This window comes from Gasterosteus aculeatus, chromosome 7 (genome assembly GCF_964276395.1).
Source record: "Gasterosteus aculeatus chromosome 7, fGasAcu3.hap1.1, whole genome shotgun sequence".
Taxonomy (NCBI): Eukaryota; Metazoa; Chordata; class Actinopteri; order Perciformes; family Gasterosteidae; genus Gasterosteus; species Gasterosteus aculeatus.
This window is the reverse complement of record NC_135694.1, coordinates 16,367,273-16,389,765: the sequence shown is the minus strand read 5'-3', so window position 1 is coordinate 16,389,765 and position 22,493 is coordinate 16,367,273. Positions and strand designations below refer to the sequence as shown.

The 22,493-nt window shown below is 44.3% G+C and overlaps 1 protein-coding gene across 1 annotated transcript in view; it reads left to right on the top strand.

Moving 5' to 3' along the window:
* Nucleotides 1–22,493, top strand: part of LOC120822503 (junctional adhesion molecule 3B) — a gene marked incomplete in the record, with an annotated part of 28,294 nt that overhangs the window by 5,367 nt on the left and 434 nt on the right. The window contains 8 exon segments of the mRNA XM_040182254.2: nucleotides 16,325–16,393; nucleotides 16,473–16,586; nucleotides 16,673–16,825; nucleotides 17,859–18,061; nucleotides 19,476–19,575; nucleotides 19,741–19,870; nucleotides 19,964–20,018; nucleotides 20,697–22,493. Coding sequence (XP_040038188.2) covers nucleotides 16,325–16,393; nucleotides 16,473–16,586; nucleotides 16,673–16,825; nucleotides 17,859–18,061; nucleotides 19,476–19,575; nucleotides 19,741–19,870; nucleotides 19,964–20,018; nucleotides 20,697–20,732 — 860 coding nt within the window.

The following is a 22,493-nucleotide window of genomic DNA, read 5'->3' as shown; positions in this document are numbered from 1 at the left end:
TCGGGCTAAAAGCATTTTGAAACTGCAGACAGGCTTTTTGACTTTCCTGGGAGTTGACAGAATTTCATTCATGAAATGAAATAAAAGGGGGAGCTGTCGATATAAATAAAAATTGGACGACTGCGCAAATTTGTCAGAAATCGTCGAAGTCGTTTTATAATCCTTGTTTTTGCCTAGATTATATTGTAGGAACGAGTTGAATGGAATTCAACTCATTGATGTCACGTGTCCACAATGATAAGCAGACACCAGGTTGGAGCTCCGGGGGGGGGGGCGGGGGGTCGCAAACAGTGTTATCTGTATTACCTGGGAGACATTAGCTTTCCACCTGCAGTACAGGCTGAGAAGAAGAGGAAGAACACTTCAGGCTGTAGGGAGTACCTGTGTTATCCCTCCTGAGTGTGATGATAGTTTGTTCTTGTGATTGATAGCATTGCTGCACATACCATTGGCATGCCACTTATTATCACAAGAGCTCCTTCTGTTAATCAGAAGCACACGTGCTCGGAGCTCATTTACTTGTCTTACATGCGGTAGCCTGTAATTAGGCGTTTTTCACACCTCCAGGTCCATGTCACGCCTGCAGCGTGCTACTTGGAGGCAGAGGGTGTGGATGCATCTGCTAGACATGTCGCTATCAAAAAAAAAAAAAGAAAAAGCATCTAGCATCTCCATTTGACAGGAGGTCGTGGTGGATCCCGGCCACTGACACTAAATGTCAGGCAGAGGACCACATGTCAGTCCTCTTCCACAGTGCGAAATGGGTTTAAAACAGCACAGTGCAGAAGTAATAGATGGGACTCAGTGAGCGAGACCTTGATGCTCCTAACTTAAAAAATGAGGAAATGATTTATTGCAAGCCTGGCAATTTACTGATTATTGGTGATGATTCCGTTGTGCGTGCAAGAGTAATATTAATAGTGATGATGCGGCCGATTCTTTCCTCATTCTGTGAAACGTTACTCTCTGGTCTCCACTCAGTGAGACATTCGGCGTGGAGGCACAATGAGGTAAAAGCTCAGCATCATCACGGGGCCATTCTTAACACCATCTCAAGTTTAGCTTAAAATAATGCGGGACTCCGCTGGCTGTCAACAGAAATCACAAATTAGATTTGGGCTCAAATGAGTTCACTGCAACTCCCACAGCCCGCTCAGGAGTTTGATACTTGAGCCTGTCCAACCTAATAGAATTCAAATGTGACTATTTGTGACGAGTCACAAGACGTTATACTCAGAAAGCGCTTCTTATTTGAGCCAAAAGACATATTGTCTTCCTTTTTTAATGGAATAGCTCAAGAATTTGGGATGCATAGGTTTAAATCCCTCTCTTTGCTGTTTGTTATATCTGAAGCTACAGTAACTGGTTAGCTCAGTTAACCCCAAATGACTTGTTTCTTGTTCTTCTGAGTCTGTATCCTTATGGTTGAAATGCACTTATTGGATAAAAGCGTCAGCTAAATGACATGTAATGTAACAGAAGGACACACCTATCTTGGAATCCATCTGTCTGTAGACGATTTAGTCTCTGGAGACAATGAGCAATTTATCTGGGGTGTAAACAGTAGATATCTGTATAATGAATATAATGGCCGAGACTTCCTCTTCCTCTACGGTCCAATTAGCAACATGTACCGCAAGTTACCAATTATCCAAGTTAATGAAAATGCTAAATTGTAGAAGGGTTCCATTAATTAATTTCAGTCAGTGTGCTTGACCTTTTTTTATCTCCCTTTTTAAGAATGTTCCAAAAATACCAAAGGCTGCATCGTAGCCACGATCAAAAGCTCTGCCGCGATAGAAAGCCCACCAGCACTGCATTCAGCTGACTGGCAGATTGTAACCAGTTCATCTGGCCACGTGGCGACAAGGGCCACACAGTTTAAGACTGAGACCGAGCTGCACTGTTATGCTGTTTTTAGAGCTTGCCAAAATATCCTTTTGTAGAGCGCTGTGCATTGATCTGAACGGTAGTGGGAGAGCTTCTTCTGAGCGTCTTCTCATTCTGCATCCAAACGTCTCGTTGGGTGAAACTGTAATAAATACTTAAAGAGCTTTGAAAGCGTTTCTAAGAGCATTGATGAAATACCTTGATACTGTCAGGAAAGATCCCAGTTCCCCTGTGAGCGTCCCTGTTTCTTAGGCTTTCCTGCGAATCATGCTGGAGAAGTCCCACGTGTGTGTGAGGGCATACTTTGGGTAAGTGAGTGCCTCAGATATTTGTCAGGATGCCAGGCATAGGCGACGAGTTTGCAACGTGGTTGATAGCCCCCCACCCATTCCTTCCACCGTCTGCTTGTTGTCCGTGACGTTTAAAGCTCTAGAGAAATCAATTTGTTTGGATTTCATGGTGACTCGGTGGTTCGTCAGGCATTTGTCATCGTTGGGACAGGTCACTCGAAAATGGTCATGCTGAAGCCTCAAAGCTGATCAGAGACTTAAGCGTTACGTCGTGGTGTTACCCTTTTAGCTGCAAAACCAGCTTGTCCGCCAAACGGAAGCATAGCATTTCAATGTATTTTGAAACATTGTCCTCTGTATTGACCTAAAAGATGGAAAAAAGGGGAGATGACACTCTGCATATTCTGCAGCCCGTCTGTGTTCAGGGATTTCCTGAATCTTTTGCCATTAAGATTGTAATTAAACTAAATTGTCTGGTTCTCAACCCATCCTGTAAGTCATTCCCAAATGGACCTTATCTACTCTGCCATTTCCTTTCACAAGGCTCCGCTTCCCAAGTCAGATGAATATATTTTTGTGGCGGTCGTTATCCGGGCTTAAAAGGTAACCTTAAGAGAACCCGTGTGGAACGAGGGGATTCCTCAGAGCCCTGGTAATCACACAGTGTTGAAAAATGGGATTTTACAAAAACGTCCCAAAAAGCTAAAGCCATTTATGCCGTTAGGGACATTTGAACAACTTTGTATTGATCTCTGCATTAACAAGTATTAATACAGAATCATTGTTGTCCCTTATCATTTTTTACCACAATATTATTTACGCATACGAAGTAGTACCGACCAACCGACAACACTTAAATGTGTAAACGTTCCTTTTTAAGTATGCTGTAAATATCTGAAGTAAAGTAGATACGTAGGTTTCACGGACTGCTTGAAATGGTCACTGCATAGATTTTTTTTTTACGTTTGGAAAACGTAGACTTCCCTTTTCCTTCAGCAGCTTGATTACTTGTACTGTACGCCCAGGTCTCCCTCACAGATACCACATCTCAAAGTTATACAACTTGAACCCAAGAACACAGATGTGCGCTTCCTAAAATATTCAGCATAGAGAGCCAACAAATAATTTATTGAGAAAATAAGAAAACAACAGCGGAAAAACGTGAGAACAAAAGCCATTTAGTCTGCAAGGGGTAAAGTTTGCGGCGTGCGCACGAAGCCCGGGTGGTGAACAAGAGGGGGAAACACACAACAGCCGACCTCTACGCCAAAAGACAATTATTCTGCTGACATCCGGTTTTGAGCGAGAACAAAGCTCTCATGGTTCTGTGAATCCTGCGCCACACTTTCAGAGGGAATCTGTAGGCGATCTCGGTGCTAACGAGTGCCTCGGAGCGGCCCCCGTCCAGCCAGCGCTCGGTGTAATGAATCCCCTCCATACCCTCCGCCCCTTTCCTTCCCTCGCCGCGCATCACTCACGCAGCACTGAGCGACTGTGCAGTTTTATCTCAGATCATCAGCACTCAAGATCATCAGTGTTCACATCGGTGGGCGGCGGCCCTCTGGGGGCGATTGTTAGCGTGGTAAGAGAGAAGCTCTGCAACGGGGTGGGGTGGGGGGCTCCGATCGTCTGCAGTGAGGAGGGTGTGGGGGTTTGGGGAGGGTGGTACCAAAGCTAACGGTTCCAGTCACAATCTGGGCACAACACGGCCCGCTCTATTAGGGCGCTTTGCTTTTAGGGTTGAGACGGATGCGTTTAAGCAGATTGAGCTTGGCATGTTGCCAATCAGTGGTAGGCAAGGCTTATTGGGGCCGGGTCTGCTGAGCGCACGTACGCGGGATGCTCTACAGTCTGAATACTCCTCACTGGAGGAAACCGGCTGAATGACTCTGTTTTATGATTGATAGAATGTTCCGCTCGCTGTGACTCACTTGGGATTAGTCTCCTACACACAAATGAATCCGTCAATAATTATGCTGCATGTCAAGGCCTTTACTAACCAGTAGATGAGTAAACAACACGGAAATGCCTGCAGATATCATATGTATAAGGCTTTTATTGTGAAAGGTAAGAATGGAAAGATCTGCCCCTGTTGAGGCAGGAAGGTGGGATAAAGTTGGCTGTGTTAGTTTGGACTGCGGAGCCTCTTGGAAAAAGTCGGGGGGGAAAATGCAATTAGAAAAATGTTTTCATGTGTTCCCAGCATGAACCTCATTTTTATTGTCCCCAAGACTTAAAATTCTATGTAATCGGCAGAATATGGAACATGAAAAGGCACAGAGCAGTTAGGTATGATCATGCAGGTGACGAGGTCACCAGCTGTCCTCTATTCTTACCATGAAAGTCATTCATGTCATTGTTTGCCGCAGCGCTAGGTCGCACCGTGACTGTGTACGGCACACCTTTTACTTCCTGCGTGACCCTGTGCACACTCGGCGGCACGGTTACTGTCAGAGCTTGTAAAACAGAAGGGGAGGCACGGAGCGATCGGCTGTCTGATGACTCCGTCTGGAATTTCCCATGGAAACCATCAAGGATTCCTCCCTGAGCAGGTGATGGAGCTGGAGGGAGCGGGGGAGGGTGTCTGTGGTCAGCAGAAGGAGCCTTAGATGGTTTCCCTCCCCAGCTGTTGTTTAAGCAACATTCCATAATCCACAGCCCAGTCACCCTGTGCAAACTATTTGAGTCCAGAGTATGCCTTTATGCACATTTGTTGTTGAAGGGAGGGGGGGGGGGCTGCTCGTTGGCAAATTCCTGCTTGGAAATCGCACACTACGATGTCTCATTATTTATTTTTTGTTTTGTTGCACACAATGTTCATAAAGAACTCTCACGTGGAATGATCACTATTTACTCCCAGTAATGTCTCTTGCAAAATAGGAATGTGAGTCCTTGTTCAGAATGTGGCTAATAAGCGTGCAAACACGTAAAGAATACCATACAGTTATGTACAATAACACTTAATCTTATCGTGTTGGAGTTCTGTGTAAAGCTGTTTGGTTTTAGCAAATGTTAACTGTTCAACTATGGACAATAAATATTTGCCCGTCAGTCCAAAACATTTTTCTAAACCACTTTCTCTGTTGAGAAAAGACATATGGGCGCATCAAGTGCCCCCCGGTCCCGTGGACCTCGCCTGCCTGTCAGAGCTCACTTCACCTGTGACCAGCCATCCCCCTCACAGTGGCACTCGCACGGCGACCTCGCATTCTGCACTCCTCTCCCTGTGCGCCGCACTCAGGCCCGATGGAAAACAGCGCCCGTTGCCTCCCACAGCATTATCCAGTTGCCATTGTTGGTGGGAAAGTAAAACTTTGGATCGCCGACCTGTTTGACCCGTGACTCTTTGCTTGACTTTACCTTTTTTTTTGCCCGTCAGCAGGCGCTCCCTTCTGTGCGCTTATTGAAATGTCTGCAGTCATTAGATGAGCACACTTACATTGTGTTTAAACTTTAAGCATTATTTTGTCTCTTAGAATCTCTTTTTGCTTTTGCTTCAATGGTTTCCCTTCTTTTATTAATATTTTATGAGCATTGTTGTTGTCGGTTGTAGTGTCCCTTAGACAGATAAGAGCATTAATGTATTTTATAAACTGAAGCATATTCACGTACATGTCTGATAATATCAATTGGAATGAACTACTAAAGTAATTGTAGCATTGGCTGACAGCTCTTGGAATAATGTCCTATGATTAGTAACCGTTTACTAAGGGAGCCTCAGATACAAGATGTTCTTTGCCGACAACGAAGTCACTGTTATTGTTGTGCAGATGATAATAAAGCACTTAACTCTGTTCTAAGAACATAAAGCAGCTCAGTCAAAGTGTTATGAGTCATCTGATTGACAACTGGAAAAGCACATTTTATTGCTTGTGAAGCTGTGGGCTAGAGGAAGTGATTGTCTCCATCAGTGATCAGGCAGGGATCATGTGAATCCAGCCACTGTGTTTCCAGGCTTCCACCACACAAGCACGGCTTTTGTTCCAGGGTGAAAACAAAGGGCCGGTGAGTAAGCGGCAGCCCCTGTTGTTCAGAGCAGACTGTAGGAACACTGGTCCTGGGCCTGCTGTTGCACAGCTGATAGCATCTTGATGACTGGGCTAAAACTCCTCCGGGAGGCTTTCTAAGCTTCCCGCTGCCATCTCACACGTTACGCTCCCGAGTGCCAAAATGTGCTAAACTACACAGCTCGAGACATGGCCGTGTTTGACTAACCTTGCGTGTGTTTGACGGCGTGTGTGTGTTAGTTTGCTGTTACATTTTCTGTTGGCAGTCGGTTTGTTGTCATTCCCTTCCGACGCGGGGATATATACATAACTCATAAAATAACTTCAGTGAAAGTTGGCACGGAGATAAAAAAAAAAAAAGTTATCCCTATAGGCCGCATCAGTTCAGTTCATCCTTAAAGCGCTGCAGATTAAACCTTTTGGACCTGCTAAGTCGACACGTCTCTGCCGCGTGCGGTTGGTTTATTGTTCAGGTGCCAGTGAAGCCTCGGCTCATCACCGGCAGCCGCTGCTCGCTGTCCACGCACTCAACAATGAGCGCTTATCTCTGCAGGCTGCGCCACATTGGCTCAGCCCCCCCCCCCCAACGTCCCCCAACGTCCCCCACATCACTCTGTCCGTTATTAGGGGAATGTGGTCAAGAGAAAAAATAAATAATGAAGAGTTAATATCCCAGCAGCCAGATTAGCCTGATATGTGCAGATGTGAGTGTCCTCAGATCTTTAGATGTTGTAGAGGAATTATAGGTTAATCCTTTGTGGCCTGCTGGTGGAAAGCTTTAGAAAAGGGTTTCCGCTGAAGGTTGAATGTGTGAGTGTTTGTGGGGGGTTGGGGGGGGGTTGACGTGTCCGTTTGAGAGGACAGGCAGCAGAATGTTATCCAGGGATTTACCACCATGTATTATTATCCGACCAGTTCATTGTTGGCTGGCAGGGAGGATATAGGTTAGTGCGCAGTAGAGGGAGTCTCTTGTGAAAAAATAAAAGCCCGCTCTAGTGATTGGTTTAAAATGGCGTCGTCCTCAGTGGACTGGTGGGATAATACTACCCATAAGCCTCTGGCTGAGCCATGCAGCCGTGCAGTTTGTACGGCCACAAATGTTTCATCATGCTTCAAAAAAGGGGCCTGTGTTGAAATTGCATTCCTAATTAGGATTAAGGACGGGGTCAGGCAACCCGGACTAGAATGTGAAGCATTTGCAGCGAACGCAGCCGATGCCATCTGTGTGGTGAGAAGCTAATTCTGGCACTGAGTGTGGCGTGATTGACCACAGAATGTTTTGCGCAAGCGCCGTGATTTTGACTGCAGCCCCGATGAATCGAATATGAACCCCACCACCCCCACCCATCACGTTGGGTCTCCTCTCAGCTGACGCCACAGAGCTCCCTGATGCGCCCGGACACCCGACATGTGTGGCACGTCAGATTGCTCTTATAACCTAGACGCCGCGCCAGGGGAGGCCCCCCGCTCAGCCTCTCGGGCCCTGCGCTCGGATCCGTTTTGACGGCTTCCTCTCTGACACCACCACCCTCCCTCCCGCCCTCCTGAGGCTGACCTGAGCAGGAATAAATGAGCGGCCAATTATTTGATTGTGAGGTATGGTCAAGGCCTCCCCAGGGTGCCTGTGAGAGGCAGCGAATGCTACCTCTGCTCACGCTTTTTACCTGGGAGGGATTCCAATTAGCTGACGTCGGCTGGGAGGGGGGGGGGGGGGTCTGGCTGGCGCTGGCAGCCACTATAAATAGCGCCTAACCATTTGACCTGTTCTCACTGCAGCCAGAAACGGCTGCTGATTGTAGGTTATTACCTGAAATTGTCCACATCATCATCAAGCCACACTGAGCTGCACAATCAGCTGGAGTGTCCGGACTTAAAGAAATATGACATTTGCTTTTCATTAAAGATGGATTTCTTAGATTTCTTGCTTTCTTTTTTTCCAATGCCACATTTAAATATTGTTTTATGTTCCATAAAAAGCCAACATGTAGAAAAAACAGCCAAAGCACTATAATTAGCGTAGTTGTCCACAAACCCTTTCCCATGCAATTATTAGGCATTAGTGGACTTTAACCTGTCGTCATTGTGTTTTATCTGCAGACTAAGCAGCCATTGTGCAAGCCTCCCTTTTCTATATTATATATTCACCTCTCAGTTTTATTGGATCATGTCAAAGCAATTAATTCAAAATACTCTTTTATTTAACAAAAAAAATGTAGCGATTGTTATATCAGTTGGTTGGTTGATCGGTTATTGGTTCGGCGTAAAAAGAAAATCTATATTGTGCATCCCAAATTCCTATCATTGAACAGGTGACCCGCACAGTACTGCTGCTGATGAATCACGACCGTTGGAGAGGTCGGGTCTTTCAGGAGCAAGTGCAATACTGGAATCACACTGCATCTCAAATAGAACCGTACGCAGTGTCATTTTCGTCCATAGCTCATCACTGGGTAATCGCCCATTAGATGCATGCGGTCATCGCTTCCTCAGCCATAATAGCATCGACCATTGTTCCGTTTAATTGAGCAACCCATTCACTCCCACTGCCCTGAAACTGTGTCACTAAACAAAGGTCTCTATTGGCAGGCATTGCTGCTGGGAGCATGTGAAGAGGCAGTGTTGCACCAAACAGGACTATTTTTATACAGCGGGCGAGATGCGATTATCTCGGGGCCAAGATGGTTCACATGAACAAAGTAATCTCATTGAAGATCATCAGTCCCCTCTAAATGCGTTATTGTAACAATGAGTAACTTTGGAAGGATAGCTAAAGAACCGCAGCCCGGTGGTCTAAAGGTGCTATTACACCAAATGCACTTTTCTTTATTATGTAAATTGTCAGATTGTTTGAGTTATGTTGCATCATATGATATAGAATAAAATAATATAATGAATCCTGTGTGATAGGGATTTGTCAAGCTCTCTGCTTGGTCTTGATGATATATAGTTTATTAATATAACTAAATATCAGTTATACAGTATAATAACAAATGAGAGTTAGTCATTTCATATGGAAAAATGATGGGAAAGGAGAAACATGCTTATGCAGGAGATAAGGTATTTTTAGACGGGAGTGCATGTCCCTCCCATGATAAAGTATCATAGCATCGGCGCTAGCCAAAGAGCCGCTGTGTGTGAGGTGGAAGAGTAAAAGTTGCTTTTCCCACTCTGTGGTCCAGTCCTGTAAGCGAGTCATATTGAGCTTGAGGTCAAAGTGAGAGCAGGCCAGATGCAGAAGCTAACACTTAAACAAAGTGACAGGTTCCCAGGCATTCAGTGACACCATCGCTCCTCCCCTACCCCCCTCCCCCCCCCAGACCTTCCTCCCCTCTCCGCACTGTCATTGGCTCAGGCCGAGTCTTTGACCCTGCACTGGATCAGAGGGCTCACCAGCAGTAAGGCACATGGGTTGCCGCGGCATCATCAGCCTCACGGATCGGGGCGCGCAGTGACCTGGTATGCAAATTCAGAATAAATGAATACACAAGAGGCGCTTCTGGGGAAAGATGAACCGTGTTAGAATACACCTGGATGAGATGGGATGCATTTGAATGAAGCCCTTATACCAGGATACAACTTTTAGTCCGACAGAATGAGTTTATCCACCAAATGCAGAAGGGGGGTTCGGTGCATATGACCGTTCATCCGTACTAGGACGTGCTGTATATATGTACGGTATGAGTGCCTCCTTTACATATGTCTAGAAGCAGTAGACCCATCACTGGACCTTTTTCAAAATATGTCCCTGTTAACACTTTAAATCTTATACGTTTCATCCGCAGAGACAAACTAGTGTCAAAAAAGCCATTCGCAATTTTGTTTTGGAAACTATTTTAAATTGAAATAAAATAAATAGACAGGAAGGCAACCGAGCCGAGAATTCTGTCCTCCTGCCTTTTCAGGAAACAAATGAAGCTGTAACCCAAATACCGACATGCTCGAAATAGCAAACAGTGAATTTATTGGACCACGGTTCAGGATGTCATACATTTATACGTAACTTTTACAGAGCTGCATATTTTACACACACTTCACAAGCTGCTCTTGGTCATTGATTGCTTTAAAAAAGGAAACTAAATTGATTTCAGTTGGTATTCTTAAAGCCTTCTATGTGCTCAGCAGCTGAAGTAGCATCTGATGCATTTGTGGAGTGGAGTTTGCCTCCTCTTCTCCCAACCATCCACATGTGCACTTCCCTCGACCTTTTGACACATTTCTGGACATTTTTGCGCAGTGACTGTTCCCCAGAGGCGCTTTAAGTTGGGTAAGAGAGTAATAGACGGAGTGAATGCTTCTGTCTCAGCTCATTCTACGGTTTGTCTGTGGTTGAAGGCTCGTGCGTGTAATGAAAAAGAAGAACTACTAAATGGTTTTAGGTTGGTTTCGAACCAATAAGAAGGGGATTTCCCCAGTCGATCCAACAAAGGGATTACTAAGCCGGAAAATCTTCTTCTGTTTTATTTCATCTTGTGAACAGTTTGTCTGCCCTAATCTGAAATGTCTGAGTTGTTTACATGTACATGTGTGTGTGTGGGCGTAAGCCTAGGTATGTGTGTGTCTGATGGGGAGAGCAGGGTTGGTCACACTCACGTACACGTACACCCACACACACTGGTGGGAGGCCACAGCTGTGGCAATACAACCGAAGGGGATCGTTCCCCCTGCCGGGTCAGCCCTAAAACCTTTTCCTCTCTGTCATCATGTCACAAGCTACCTAACCAGCTCTGAGGTCTGTTTAGTCACTTTCTCCCACAGCTACCCAACAGGTGGGATCCTGTCAAGTGTCGGTGACCGGCAGTGGGGGGGGGGTTGGACACGGCAAGTAAGACAGAAAAAAAAATGGAAATATCGCCAATATTGCTATGGGAACTGGAGAGCCAGAGTCTGGGATCTGGCTGTAATCGTCTCTCAGAAAGAAGCTTATGGTAATATGTGATGCTCTTATGAATTAATTTGTCAGGCTTTGTGTCCCTGCTGACATCAGACTTTTATCAAATGCAAATTACCATGTCCTCGAGGGTAAAGCATGCAAGCCATGGGAGGGCTTCGGCAAGGCACCGTTCAACTTTTAACTTTTTTCTCACAACGGTTCACAATCTTTAGATAACATATTTGTACTCCACTTCCAGACAGGGATACTTCACTGTATTACATTTAGTTTTACATTGGATAACCATTTTAAAACTACCAGTGCTTCTAGTTGTTGTTGCTCATTTTTAATCGCTCGTCCTCATGAGGAACCCTGACCTCATTCTCTTACCTCGCACAGCACAATTGTCATGGTTTTATTTTTCCGTTCTCTCCTTGGCTGTAAGGTGCTCGGGGCTCACGTTGAACTTCAAAGCAACATGAGGAGGAACTCAACAGCCAACAACGTTAAACATGTAAAAGGTGTCCTTTGTGCTTCCAGCAGGGACATTCCAGCAGATACTTCTTGGAGGGACGCACACGTGAAACCCCTTTAAATATGTCACGTATTGTGACGTCTTTATCCATCCATCTAGGACTCCTTGAGGAACAATTTTCTCTGATCATTTAATCAACCGGTGATCTAATAATCTGAGATTATCAAACACACTAGTTGTTGTGACCTTATGCTTTTAGCATTGAGACATTTTTGTACCATTCATTTTTTTGTTACACAAACGATATTCTTTTTGCTTTGAGTTATCATAGCAGTGTTTCCCTCCGTTTGACCCGCGGTGCTGAATACGTATCCGGGGCCGTTTGTATTCATGTAGCATTAGTCCTGTGCAGCAAATGCATAGTGTTGCTCTCATGTCCACGCACCTGGCTCTAAACACGTGCCTGGATGCACACACTCACGCCGCTCCAATGGCCGCAAAGCAGTGTGGCACATATGTGTACACGTGTGTGGTCACTTCTACAAACTAGTCAAATATTGATCACAGTGTTCGATGAGACTGTCTGCGCTGGTCGCGGAGGGGGAGATGACTCGTGCTGGCCCAGCCGCTTGGCGAATCAATTGAATACAGCATTTCAGAAATAAGTAAGACAATGTTATATGGTGGCTCGAATAAACTGCACATGTATGGGCTGAGACTCGGCTGCAACTCAAGCAGCAGCGGATACGAGACGAGTTTTGTGAACAGCAACCAGTTGGGATCAAGTGAAACTGGGGTGCGCGTACTTTGATGTCTGCGCCTCCGAAGGGGCGTGGGAATATTCTCCACAGGCACGAGGCAGAGATGCTCCACGGGGAGATATCACAGGGTTGCTTAATTGAACCTTTCTATTTATGGCACCGTCCTCACCTCTCTGGATTCACTGAACAGCGAAACAAGCGTGCTTTTTTTCCCAGGAGGAACAAGAGACAAGGAGGGATTGGTTACACAGAAAATACCCAGCTCCTCTGTGCCTATTGTATTATTCAGAGATGTAAAAAAAAAAACTTTATGCGGGCATTACACCAAGATTGTAGAGAGAAAAAACATGCCCCATGAGGACGGCAAGGGAGATTAAGAAAAGAAAAGAAAAAGTATCCAGATGTGTCCAACCGAGAAGGACAACACAGAAGAGGGAAACAGAGCCGTGTAATTCAGGCCGTATGTAGGTCACAGAGAACCTGCATGGTTTAAAAGCTAATAATCTAACATTTACCTCTCAAACAGACCCGGTCGTGGCTCTCGTGTGCCAAAGAGTAACACACAACAAGGGCTCCTTTTATCTCAGATAAAGTCGCATCACATTTTAGCAAATGAGCAAATCAGGGTTTAAACCAAAAAAAAGACTTTAATCCGTATTGAGACTCACTTACCCAAATTGAAATACATTCATGAATAAATACATTTGCTGTCAGCGTCGAGTAAGAACAGTAAAAAAATGACTTTTGAACAACACTTCACATTTGCGAGCTAGCTAAAACGTTTGTTAGCTTCTCTGCTGAGCTAACATGTTAGCCTAACATTTCTCCCTCTTTAAAAAAACTTGTTGACCTCCTTTAACAAGTTAACCAAATAAAAGATAAAAGATGTGTTTCCATCTAAATATTGGTTGTAAAGAGACTCCAATCTCCATTTAAAGCTAGTTTTAAATTTGGTCCAACGTTTAACGGCAGTTGTGTCCCATTTCAGTGTGAGTGACCAACTAAATAATCTGTAGATAAGTCGGCATTGATACGAGAGGTGAAGGCAAGACCTGGGAGGCTATTCAAGGAAGGATGCAGACGGATGAGTATGACCAGAGAAGGACGTGTCAGACGGACCGGAGGTCAGATGGGAAACGCTGCTCTCTTAACACGCGCTCAGCACTTCGCGAGCATGTCCAACCCGACCGTCAGCTGTTTGATGCCCGGTCAGAAAAAGACGCAGCAGTTGCTGAACGGATCGCTCAAATATATTGGATGTCACTACCGCTGTTACTGGAATTGGGAGGTGAACGTCAAAAAGCGATGATTGAGGAAATTCTGATGCTTTGAACAATTTCAGTCTGCGGTTTGTCCAAAATCCAAAGTAAATCTTTTTATCATCAGAGAATAAATACTCACATAGGAGACACTGGTTCAAGCACATATTGACATTATATTGCTTTCCAATACCTCCTCCTTTCTGCCTTTGTTTGGCAAAAATATGTAAAGTCTTCATCTTTCTGCTTTTGGCACTGGAGATTGTGAAACTGAAATCAGTGAAAAGTTGACAACATTAACAGAGATGTTGGCACCTTCAACATTTACATTTGGTTGCCGGCTTTAAGTGTTTCTGTCTAGAGTTAACGGACCCATCGTAGTTGCGTAAATCACGACGTACATCTAATCCAAAGGACCAGATCTGTGGATCGTTTCATCCTCCTTGTTCAGTCACAAGTCCTAAAGGATCGGTTCTTTGTGAGCCAGGGCTTGTGTTCATGCGTTTTCCTGGACAGCTGTATCCACGGCAGACCCTCTCCAGCTTTTTACGTCTACGTCAAGCTCACTTAGGCGCGTAATCTGCACTAATACTCTCAGCATTAAGGAGGAGCACATGGGGGGATGGAGAGGGGCTGAACTCCATTAGCTCTGTCAGACAAGACAATCTTGAGCGCCCCATTTAATGGAAAGTCATAGAGCTAAATGAATCACCTGGCATAATTTATCGACAACTTTGGATTCTATTTCGACGAGGCTCATTCTGGTACCCTCTGCATACATGGCCTAGTTAGATTCGGCATTGAGTTACACAGTACACGCTGTGTATTTGGAGCTCCTAACCAGAAGGAAGCAGGGACATGCCGCGCATACACAGCTTTTGTCACAAACATAAGCGCGTTTCCATAAATGCGTGGATGGCTTTAGTTTGACTGACGAGGATTCTTATTGAAGCCTCTGATACTTTTTTTCCAACAGACCCGTTCAGTTAGTGTGTGTACGAGGATGTAGCTGCAGTAGAGCTTTGTATCTGACAACCTCAGAGTCAGTGCTCCTCTGCAATTCTTTTGTTGAAGTTCTCAGTGACAAAACATTACTTTTTCCTTCTAGCTTGTCTGGAACTTTTTTCATTTCCCTTTTTGGTGCGGTACAGCTAAACATTTACCACCTGGGAACAAACTCTGTAGTCTCTGCTGCTGAAGCGCAGAGTGAAATAAATTGCATCCCGAGATCGAATCAAATATTGAAATAGGCAAATCAGAAGATATGAAGATTTGTTGTTGTCCTATTGAACTGTTGAGCGTTGTTTAAGTAGTTTGGAATGACACTGCAGGCGGAACCATTAGTTTTCATACTCATTAACTCCTGAGATGTGGTTGTGTTTTAGTGTCCAGTGTAGGTGTGACCTACTTTTGACCTCAATGCTACTCGTTAATGTCGGGGGCGGCTAAAAACAAGCTGTCGTCTTGTCATGATCTCCAGAAAGGCTGCAGGCTAATCAGCTTACCCGTCTGCTGTGTGGGTCCAGAGGACAGTTGGTGAAGGACAGGCACGCCTCGTTTGAGCTGTTTTTTATGAATGAGAGGCCCAGTTCCAAACACTAATTAGAGGACAACCACAGCTAAACGCTGTCCACGGCATTCACGGCCCCTTTGTGGTCATTTTAGTGTCTCCTTTACTGGTCGATATGCATTTATTGGGACAGTGGTGGTTTTTGTCCTGTTTTGATCATAGTTTGTCTCACTATGATCATTGTTTTCTGGTTATTTTGCATTATTTGTATGGTTGTTATTGTCTCTTTGTTAGTGTTTAGGCTGTTTTTTGTCACTCTGCTCACTCTATGTGGTTGCTTTTTTTCTCTCTGTCGTCATTTGTTTGTTCCATTGTGGTAATTTTTTTGTTTTGCCGTCCTTTTTTGTCTTACCCTGGTCATTTTCCCACCTACGTGTTATAGTCCGTTCCTACACAACAGACTAAGGTGCATCACGTCTGAAGCACCCTTCCTCCTGTGAGCCAGATGTGCATTACAGGACACATAAATCATTTTATTATCAACTTTTAAAGATTAAGCGGGTGCTTGACAGCAGGAAGGATTGCAGGCGTTGCCATAGATTTTCAGTCATGAAAATCTGCACATGTGACCCTGCATTCGAGAGCCAGACCATCATCATACGTCTCTGGGAGTGTCTGAGCACGTTAACATGCACGTTGAAGTGACTCCCAGCGCTGCCCACCACATACCCACGCAGATCTTTTGTACAGTTAGTCCCACATGGGCAACAGCATGAGGCTCAGAGAGAGAGGCACATATATATAGAGAGAGAGACACATTTATATAGAGAGAGAGACACATAGAGACACACATATATATATAGAGAGAGAGAGACACATAGAGACACATATATAGAGAGAGAGACAGACAGGGGGCTCGTCAGGCGTTTGAACTACTGGCATGGTGAGCTTGCCCTGAAAAGGGCACATGCCTCGCTGCACAATTATGCACTGTGCGTGGAAACAGCATCCCCGCCCTCAACACACGCACAATGGTTTGACCAACACAACTAAAAATGGAGGCTGGACGCTATCGGCACATGGCCAAAGAGTATTACCATGTTCAAATCGCTGCCCCAACAAGGCCTTGATATTTATCTCCTTTAAAGTGTATTTGTGAAATGATTGGGTCAAGCGGATGTCTGCTGGTCATCGGCGCATCATGGATGCTCATGCTCCACGGGGTCTCACATTGCACTGTTTCCTCTCTCTCCTTTTTGCAGGCTACTTCAGCACATTGGCAGTGGTGTTAAAGACAAACAACGAATCGCCATGGACCAACGAGTTTGACAGTAAGAGCTAATGATCAAATACCCACACAATAAATTAATTCACTTCATGCCATTAATCCACATCCTGCTTCTTTTTAAGAAATCGAGTTATCCTGTTTGATTGAGTCCATTTCCACAACCAACCCCAGGATCGAATGGAAGAAGATAACAAATGAGGGTCCGAGTTACGTGTACTTTGACGGGCACATCTCAGGTGAAATGCACAAAAAAGACTCTTTTATTTCCTACACGTACATTAATCCGAGTCGATGTTGTTGACCGGGCTTTTCCCTCTGACAGGAGACCTTGAAAACAGAGCGTTGATCCGAGAACCGGCCACGCTACTGATTACCAACGCCACAAGGTCGGACACAGCCAAGTACCGCTGCGAGGTCACCGCCGCCGACGACCAGAAGTCAGTAGATGAGATCGTGATCGACCTCGTTGTGAGAGGTACGCCAACTTAACCTGCATGCTCAGCAGATACGCCAGCGGCATTCAATTAGAGTTTCAAAAGGTCCACATAGAGAGAATCTCTTTGCTCAAAGGTCCAGAACATTAAAATAATATGTATAATAATATATAATATGTTACACTAGTAGCCTAGTATTATTTTTTCAAATTCATAAAAAAAAAGAAAAGTAGTTTTCTCTTCTTTTTTTTTACACATCATAAGAGGGTCTGTCTACGTTATAATTAACAATGTCTACACATCCTAACAATTGAACAGCTTTAACGCTACACAATGTTTTCTACGCTCATTTCAGAGGCTTTTTTTATATGAGGTTAAACACTTTCGCTTGGTCTCAACGTTATTACATTGGTGCTTTTAATTACGGCCCCAGCGCCTGAACATATGCGACAAAGTGGTTTTGCAGCAGGTAGAATGAACGTAAAAAGGCTCTGTTCTCGTAGGCCACTTCTCTCTTTTTAGGAACGCCATGTCAAATAATGTGACGGGGTCTGGGTCGGTATTCGTACGGCGCTCCGCCTACTAGCGAGGCCTGCTAAACGCCATGTGGAGTCCAAGGTGTGACACGTGAAAATAGAATTCTTCCAAATGCAGCGAAACAAGCCGTTCTGGTGCCCTTAAAAAGAGGGACCTCGTGAAGTGATTCACCCCTCTGATGCTGTAAGATGAAACCGTGTTGTAGGTCGCACCAGCCCTTTGGCATACACGCGAGGATGTGTTGTGACCAGACCTGCCCAGCTGCAAAGGCGTGTTCTGAGCTATAAGGGGAAACCTCTGAAACTGCATCCGCTCCGAATTGCAGTGCTAAAGAAAGCAAGCGCCGCGTGTTTTGGAGGCATTTTTTGGCACAGGCTTTTAAAAAATGGTCTTGTCAGTGCTGTCGGTCCAGTGGCCCACGCGGGGTCAGGGTGACTTTGATGCTTTTTAAGACAAACTAAATCAATCAGCGAGCATCATGTTTGCCATGTGATGCTCTTCTGAAGTGTAAAAGCTTCACGTCTTATTCCTCCACAGTGAAGCCGGTGGTGCCGAAATGCAGCGTCCCAAAGTCGGTGCCTTTTGGGAAGTCGGCCGAGCTGAGCTGCATGGAGGAGGAGGGCTTCCCCAAGTCCCAGTACCAGTGGTTCAAGAACAAGGAGGAGATTCCTGACGACCCAAAGTCCAGCATCAAATTCTTCAACTCCTCGTACACGCTCAACGCAGACTCAGGGACTCTGGTCAGTACCCACGCACGCATGTGGGTTTTCACACAAGGGCATTGCAAGGATAGGGCAGCAGCGCGAGGGCTCTGACGCCCATGGGCGGGGGGAGATATTTTGGGGGGACAGTTGATGGTGCAAAAGGAGCTTTAAGCCACGCGGGGAGCCTACTGTCCTCGCTTGCACATTCCTCATCTGTGGATGGGCTGGGTGGCTCGCCCCAAAGAGGTGACGCGCTGAAGCCTGCTACGTGTAAGCTGTGAATTCACGTTAGTTGCTGCTTCGCTTATCTTGGTATTTTGAAAGTGGTGACAGAAACACTGTTGTCCCACTTCTGACACTCCTTCCTACTACATACGAGGACCGACAGATAAATCTGTTATTATTTCATAATACATTACACTATTGGACCAGGACTGTCTTTTGGGGAATCCTGAAGAAATCCTTCTAATTAGTAAAAGACAGTAAAAAAATGTTACTTTCTGGACCTAAAAGAAGAGAAACTGGGACAAACAAAACCTGCGTCTGAAGTAGGCCTGCTGCTTAAAGTGGCCATGGTGGTGCTCCAGATCAACGTGATCTCCAAAACCTGTTCGTAAAAATGTATACGAAAATCTTGAACATACAAATTCGTAACAATACATACGAACTGGCGGGGGTTAACCACGCCCCTTGAGTGAACAACATGGCGGACCATGTCGGATTCTTGAGTGAACGTCTCTCCACCATGTTGGATTTTTTGAGGGGGTTAGGGTTAGTATTCTATTCTTACAAGTTAACATTGATTTCTCGTTAAAAATGCAATCATAACACGTTTATTTTACATCGTTAGACTTCACGAAGTGTGTTTACGGGGTGCAGGTCCCCATTCACTTTGAATAGGGTGACTTCATCAGTTGCCAGTCTGTATTTATTTCGTATGTATCATTACGAATTTGTATGTTCAAGATTTTCGTATACATTTTTACGAACAGGTTTTGGAGATCAGGCTGTCCAGATGGGGCCGTAATAGAGTCCAGATATACGGCTATTTTGTGAGCGGTTGGGTCGACAACTTTGAAACCAAACGCCATCTTGTTTCTGCTCTCCCCGTGTCCCTGTGGCAAACGTGTGCTTTTTGTCTTTTTCATTGTTTTTATGGACCAATGTTTGCAGTCTTCTTTGGTGTGTTGCTCTAAAGACTAATGGAACCACATCCTCTCTCCCATCTTGGAGTCTCAGAGGATTTCATCTGTACTAAAGAGTTGACTCATTGCATCACTCTGTTATCAGAATCAGACAGCGGTGCAGTGATGTGTTTTATCTATTCTACTCTAAAGACCCATACGTACAAATCCAAATGGTTGATCCTAATCCAATATGACTAAACTTCCAGCATGAGCATCAGGGGTTTACATCAATCCTGATTATATGTGTGATTTCTCCAATGCAGAAGTTCATCGCAGTCAGAAAAGAAGATGCAGGCGAGTACTCGTGCCGAGCGAAGAACGATGCAGGGTACTCTGAGTGTCCGCCGCAGCAGATGGAAGTCTGTAAGTGTGTCTCGAATTCATTGTTAAAATGTATGTAATAAAAGGCAGGTCTATTCTGAAGACACTGATAATGTGTGACAGGCCTCACTCCACTGTGTCACCATGCCTTTTAAGATGAGACTAACCCAATGTATTCATCTCTGCTTTCTGACTTGACCTCCGCAGACGATATCGATGTTGTGGGGATTATACTGGGAGTGCTGGTGGTGGTCGTGGTGCTCGTATGTATGACCGCAGGGATCTGCTGTGCGTACAAGCGAGGCTACTTCTCGAGCCAGAAACCGACGGGAAACAAGTGAGACAGATGTTCCCCCATTGATCCATACATCCACGCGTCACTCTCCGAGCAGCACTGATCCAACCTGTCCACCTGCTTTGTGTCTTCTAGTTACAAAGTTCCAGCTAAAGGAGATGGAGTGGACTACGTCAGGACAGAGGATGAGGTTTGTACTGAACAGAATTTGCACATACTAAAACTAGGTAGACACTTCATATCATGGGGTATAATAATTAGTAGATATCACCGTGTAAACTTCTATAATTTATATTTATACAAGTAATTCAATTTGGCAGTATGAAAATGCGCTTTCCATTTCCAGAACAGAAATCTGAAGAATTTGTCAACATATTTGAGTCAAATGTTTTTACAAAGGGAATCTGGGGTTTTGTGGAAACTCGCTCCATAAATTTTCAAGTAGTGAGATGTTCTAAAGATCTGGCTGTGAATAACCATTCAGAAAATAGATGGAAAGGAAAACCGTAGAGTTTGTGTCATCATTCTTAGAAAACAGCCTTTATAAATATGTCTCGTATAATTTATATAGAGGGCACTATGGGAGAACAGGGTAAACAAGACAACTTATAGATATCAACATGAGACCTCTCTAGATGATAACTGACATTAAGTTGTTATTGCTATGTTGAGGTATATAATAATGAGGCATACTCTCATGGAAACCTCTGGTGAATCTTGGCGAAATCAATAGACGCAAATAGACAAAAATAAATATTGGATATTGGATGTTTTCTTTGCACAGTCTGAATGAAGCTAAAAGCACAACGGTGTGACATTGATTGAGAAACAGTTCTGAACCTCCATCTTCTGGCTGTGTTTCCCGCAGGGAGATTTCCGACACAAGTCGTCATTTGTGATCTGAGGAGGGACGGACGAGGGGTCTCTGTGCAGAGCGGGGGGACGTGGCCTGTGGGGACCCTGCGAGGAGCCGCCACAGTCCACACGCCCTGAGCCCTCGACGCGACCCAAAATCTCAAGTTTGCCAAAGGTGATGGGATTTCATGGAACTTTAGACTACACAACGTAGGAGACTGAGACCGTCGACTCTTTACTGCCACCAACCCAATTCTTTTGCTCAATTATGGAGTTCTTGCTTTACAGCTGTTGCATGGTTTGAAAAACACAGAACGAGGTGGAGGAAGCGATTCTTTGTTCTTTGTTCAGGTAGAAAAGGAGGAGCGTCTTCCCTCCCGAGTCAATCCATCATCACACCTTTCTACTTTTGCTTCGAAGCCCTCTCGTCATTTGTATAACCTTTCTTTTTCTACTATTGAAATTTGTCAGACTATTTTTGATGGAATATATTTTAAAAATGCCTATAGATAAAGGTTTACTTTTTTAAATATTTGTAAAATACTAACATGTATTATTAGTTTTTTTTTGTTTTTTTGTTTTTGGTCGTGGATGAAACAAGTATGTAACACTTTAACCACATCAGACTGGACAAAAAAGACTTGAATCTGCATATCGCGATGGCGTTCTCGATCAGCGGTCTTACATATTTAATTTCCCGCCCGCTTTTTGACTCCTCCATGTTCATGTTTGTAGATAGTCTTAGTAAGAGGCTTTGAAGTGTGCCAGTCCAATGCTGTGAAACACTGCACACAATCAGTGCTGCATTTTCTTGATTTTAAGTGTCCTTCTATGCTTGCTGTTGATCTTGTATATATTGAATTTACTGTCCAGGTTTTGTTGTCATGTGTTTGTCAGTATTACACCATAATAATTATGTTAATAATAATAATACAGGGTTTGTCGCTTAACCTTCCAGACCCCAAAGAAAGGAAGTTCTAATACTAGATGTGCTACTGTGATGTTTTACTGGGTGAAATCCCTCGATTTGATTTCTGAATGGAAACAAATTGGACCAAGGACAGAGACTTTATTTTGATGACAGTTTAAGTTGCATTCAGTCAACGCACCAAGAACATCAGTGGAAATGTGACTGTACCGTGCATTCACAGACTGCTGCGTCAGGTGCCCAATCTGACCGTGTCCAATCGGTTTCAAAGCGTTTTTTTTTTTTTTCTAATATTTGTGCAAATAGAGAGTAGACCAGATTCTAACAGATGTTGTTTTAGTTGATCTGACCCGCCAGTGATAAACAGCTGGGGTCTGGAGGGTTAATAGTTGTACTGATTGTATATAGAGATTTCTCTTTCCCTCTGACAATTCTAAATGTCCTATTTGAGGCAATATGAAACTCTTCCATGTGTAAGGTAACATAAAAGGTAACATTTTATCATATCATGCATAGCACATATATGGAAGCATAAGAGGCAAGTGAGAATAATTTGTTATCATTTGTTAGTTACTTTAGTTTAACAGAAGAAGAAAAAATGCTTGGCTTAAAAAAAATAGAAGAATAGAATAGTTTTCACTGAAAAAACCTAGAAAAGGGACCCTGGCAGAACCTTTTTTTGTCTATTCTTCAGTCATTAACAGAGGTGAGAAACCAATTTACATGACTACGACTATACTATAAAATGGATTCCCAGAATTATTATTTTCTCACTGGCCCCACAAGGCTTCCATACATGAACAAGAGCTTCTGTTCCGCCTTGATTCGACCCTTGTGGCCATATTCTTGTTGTAATTCTTGAAGGCTTCAACAGAAATCAAA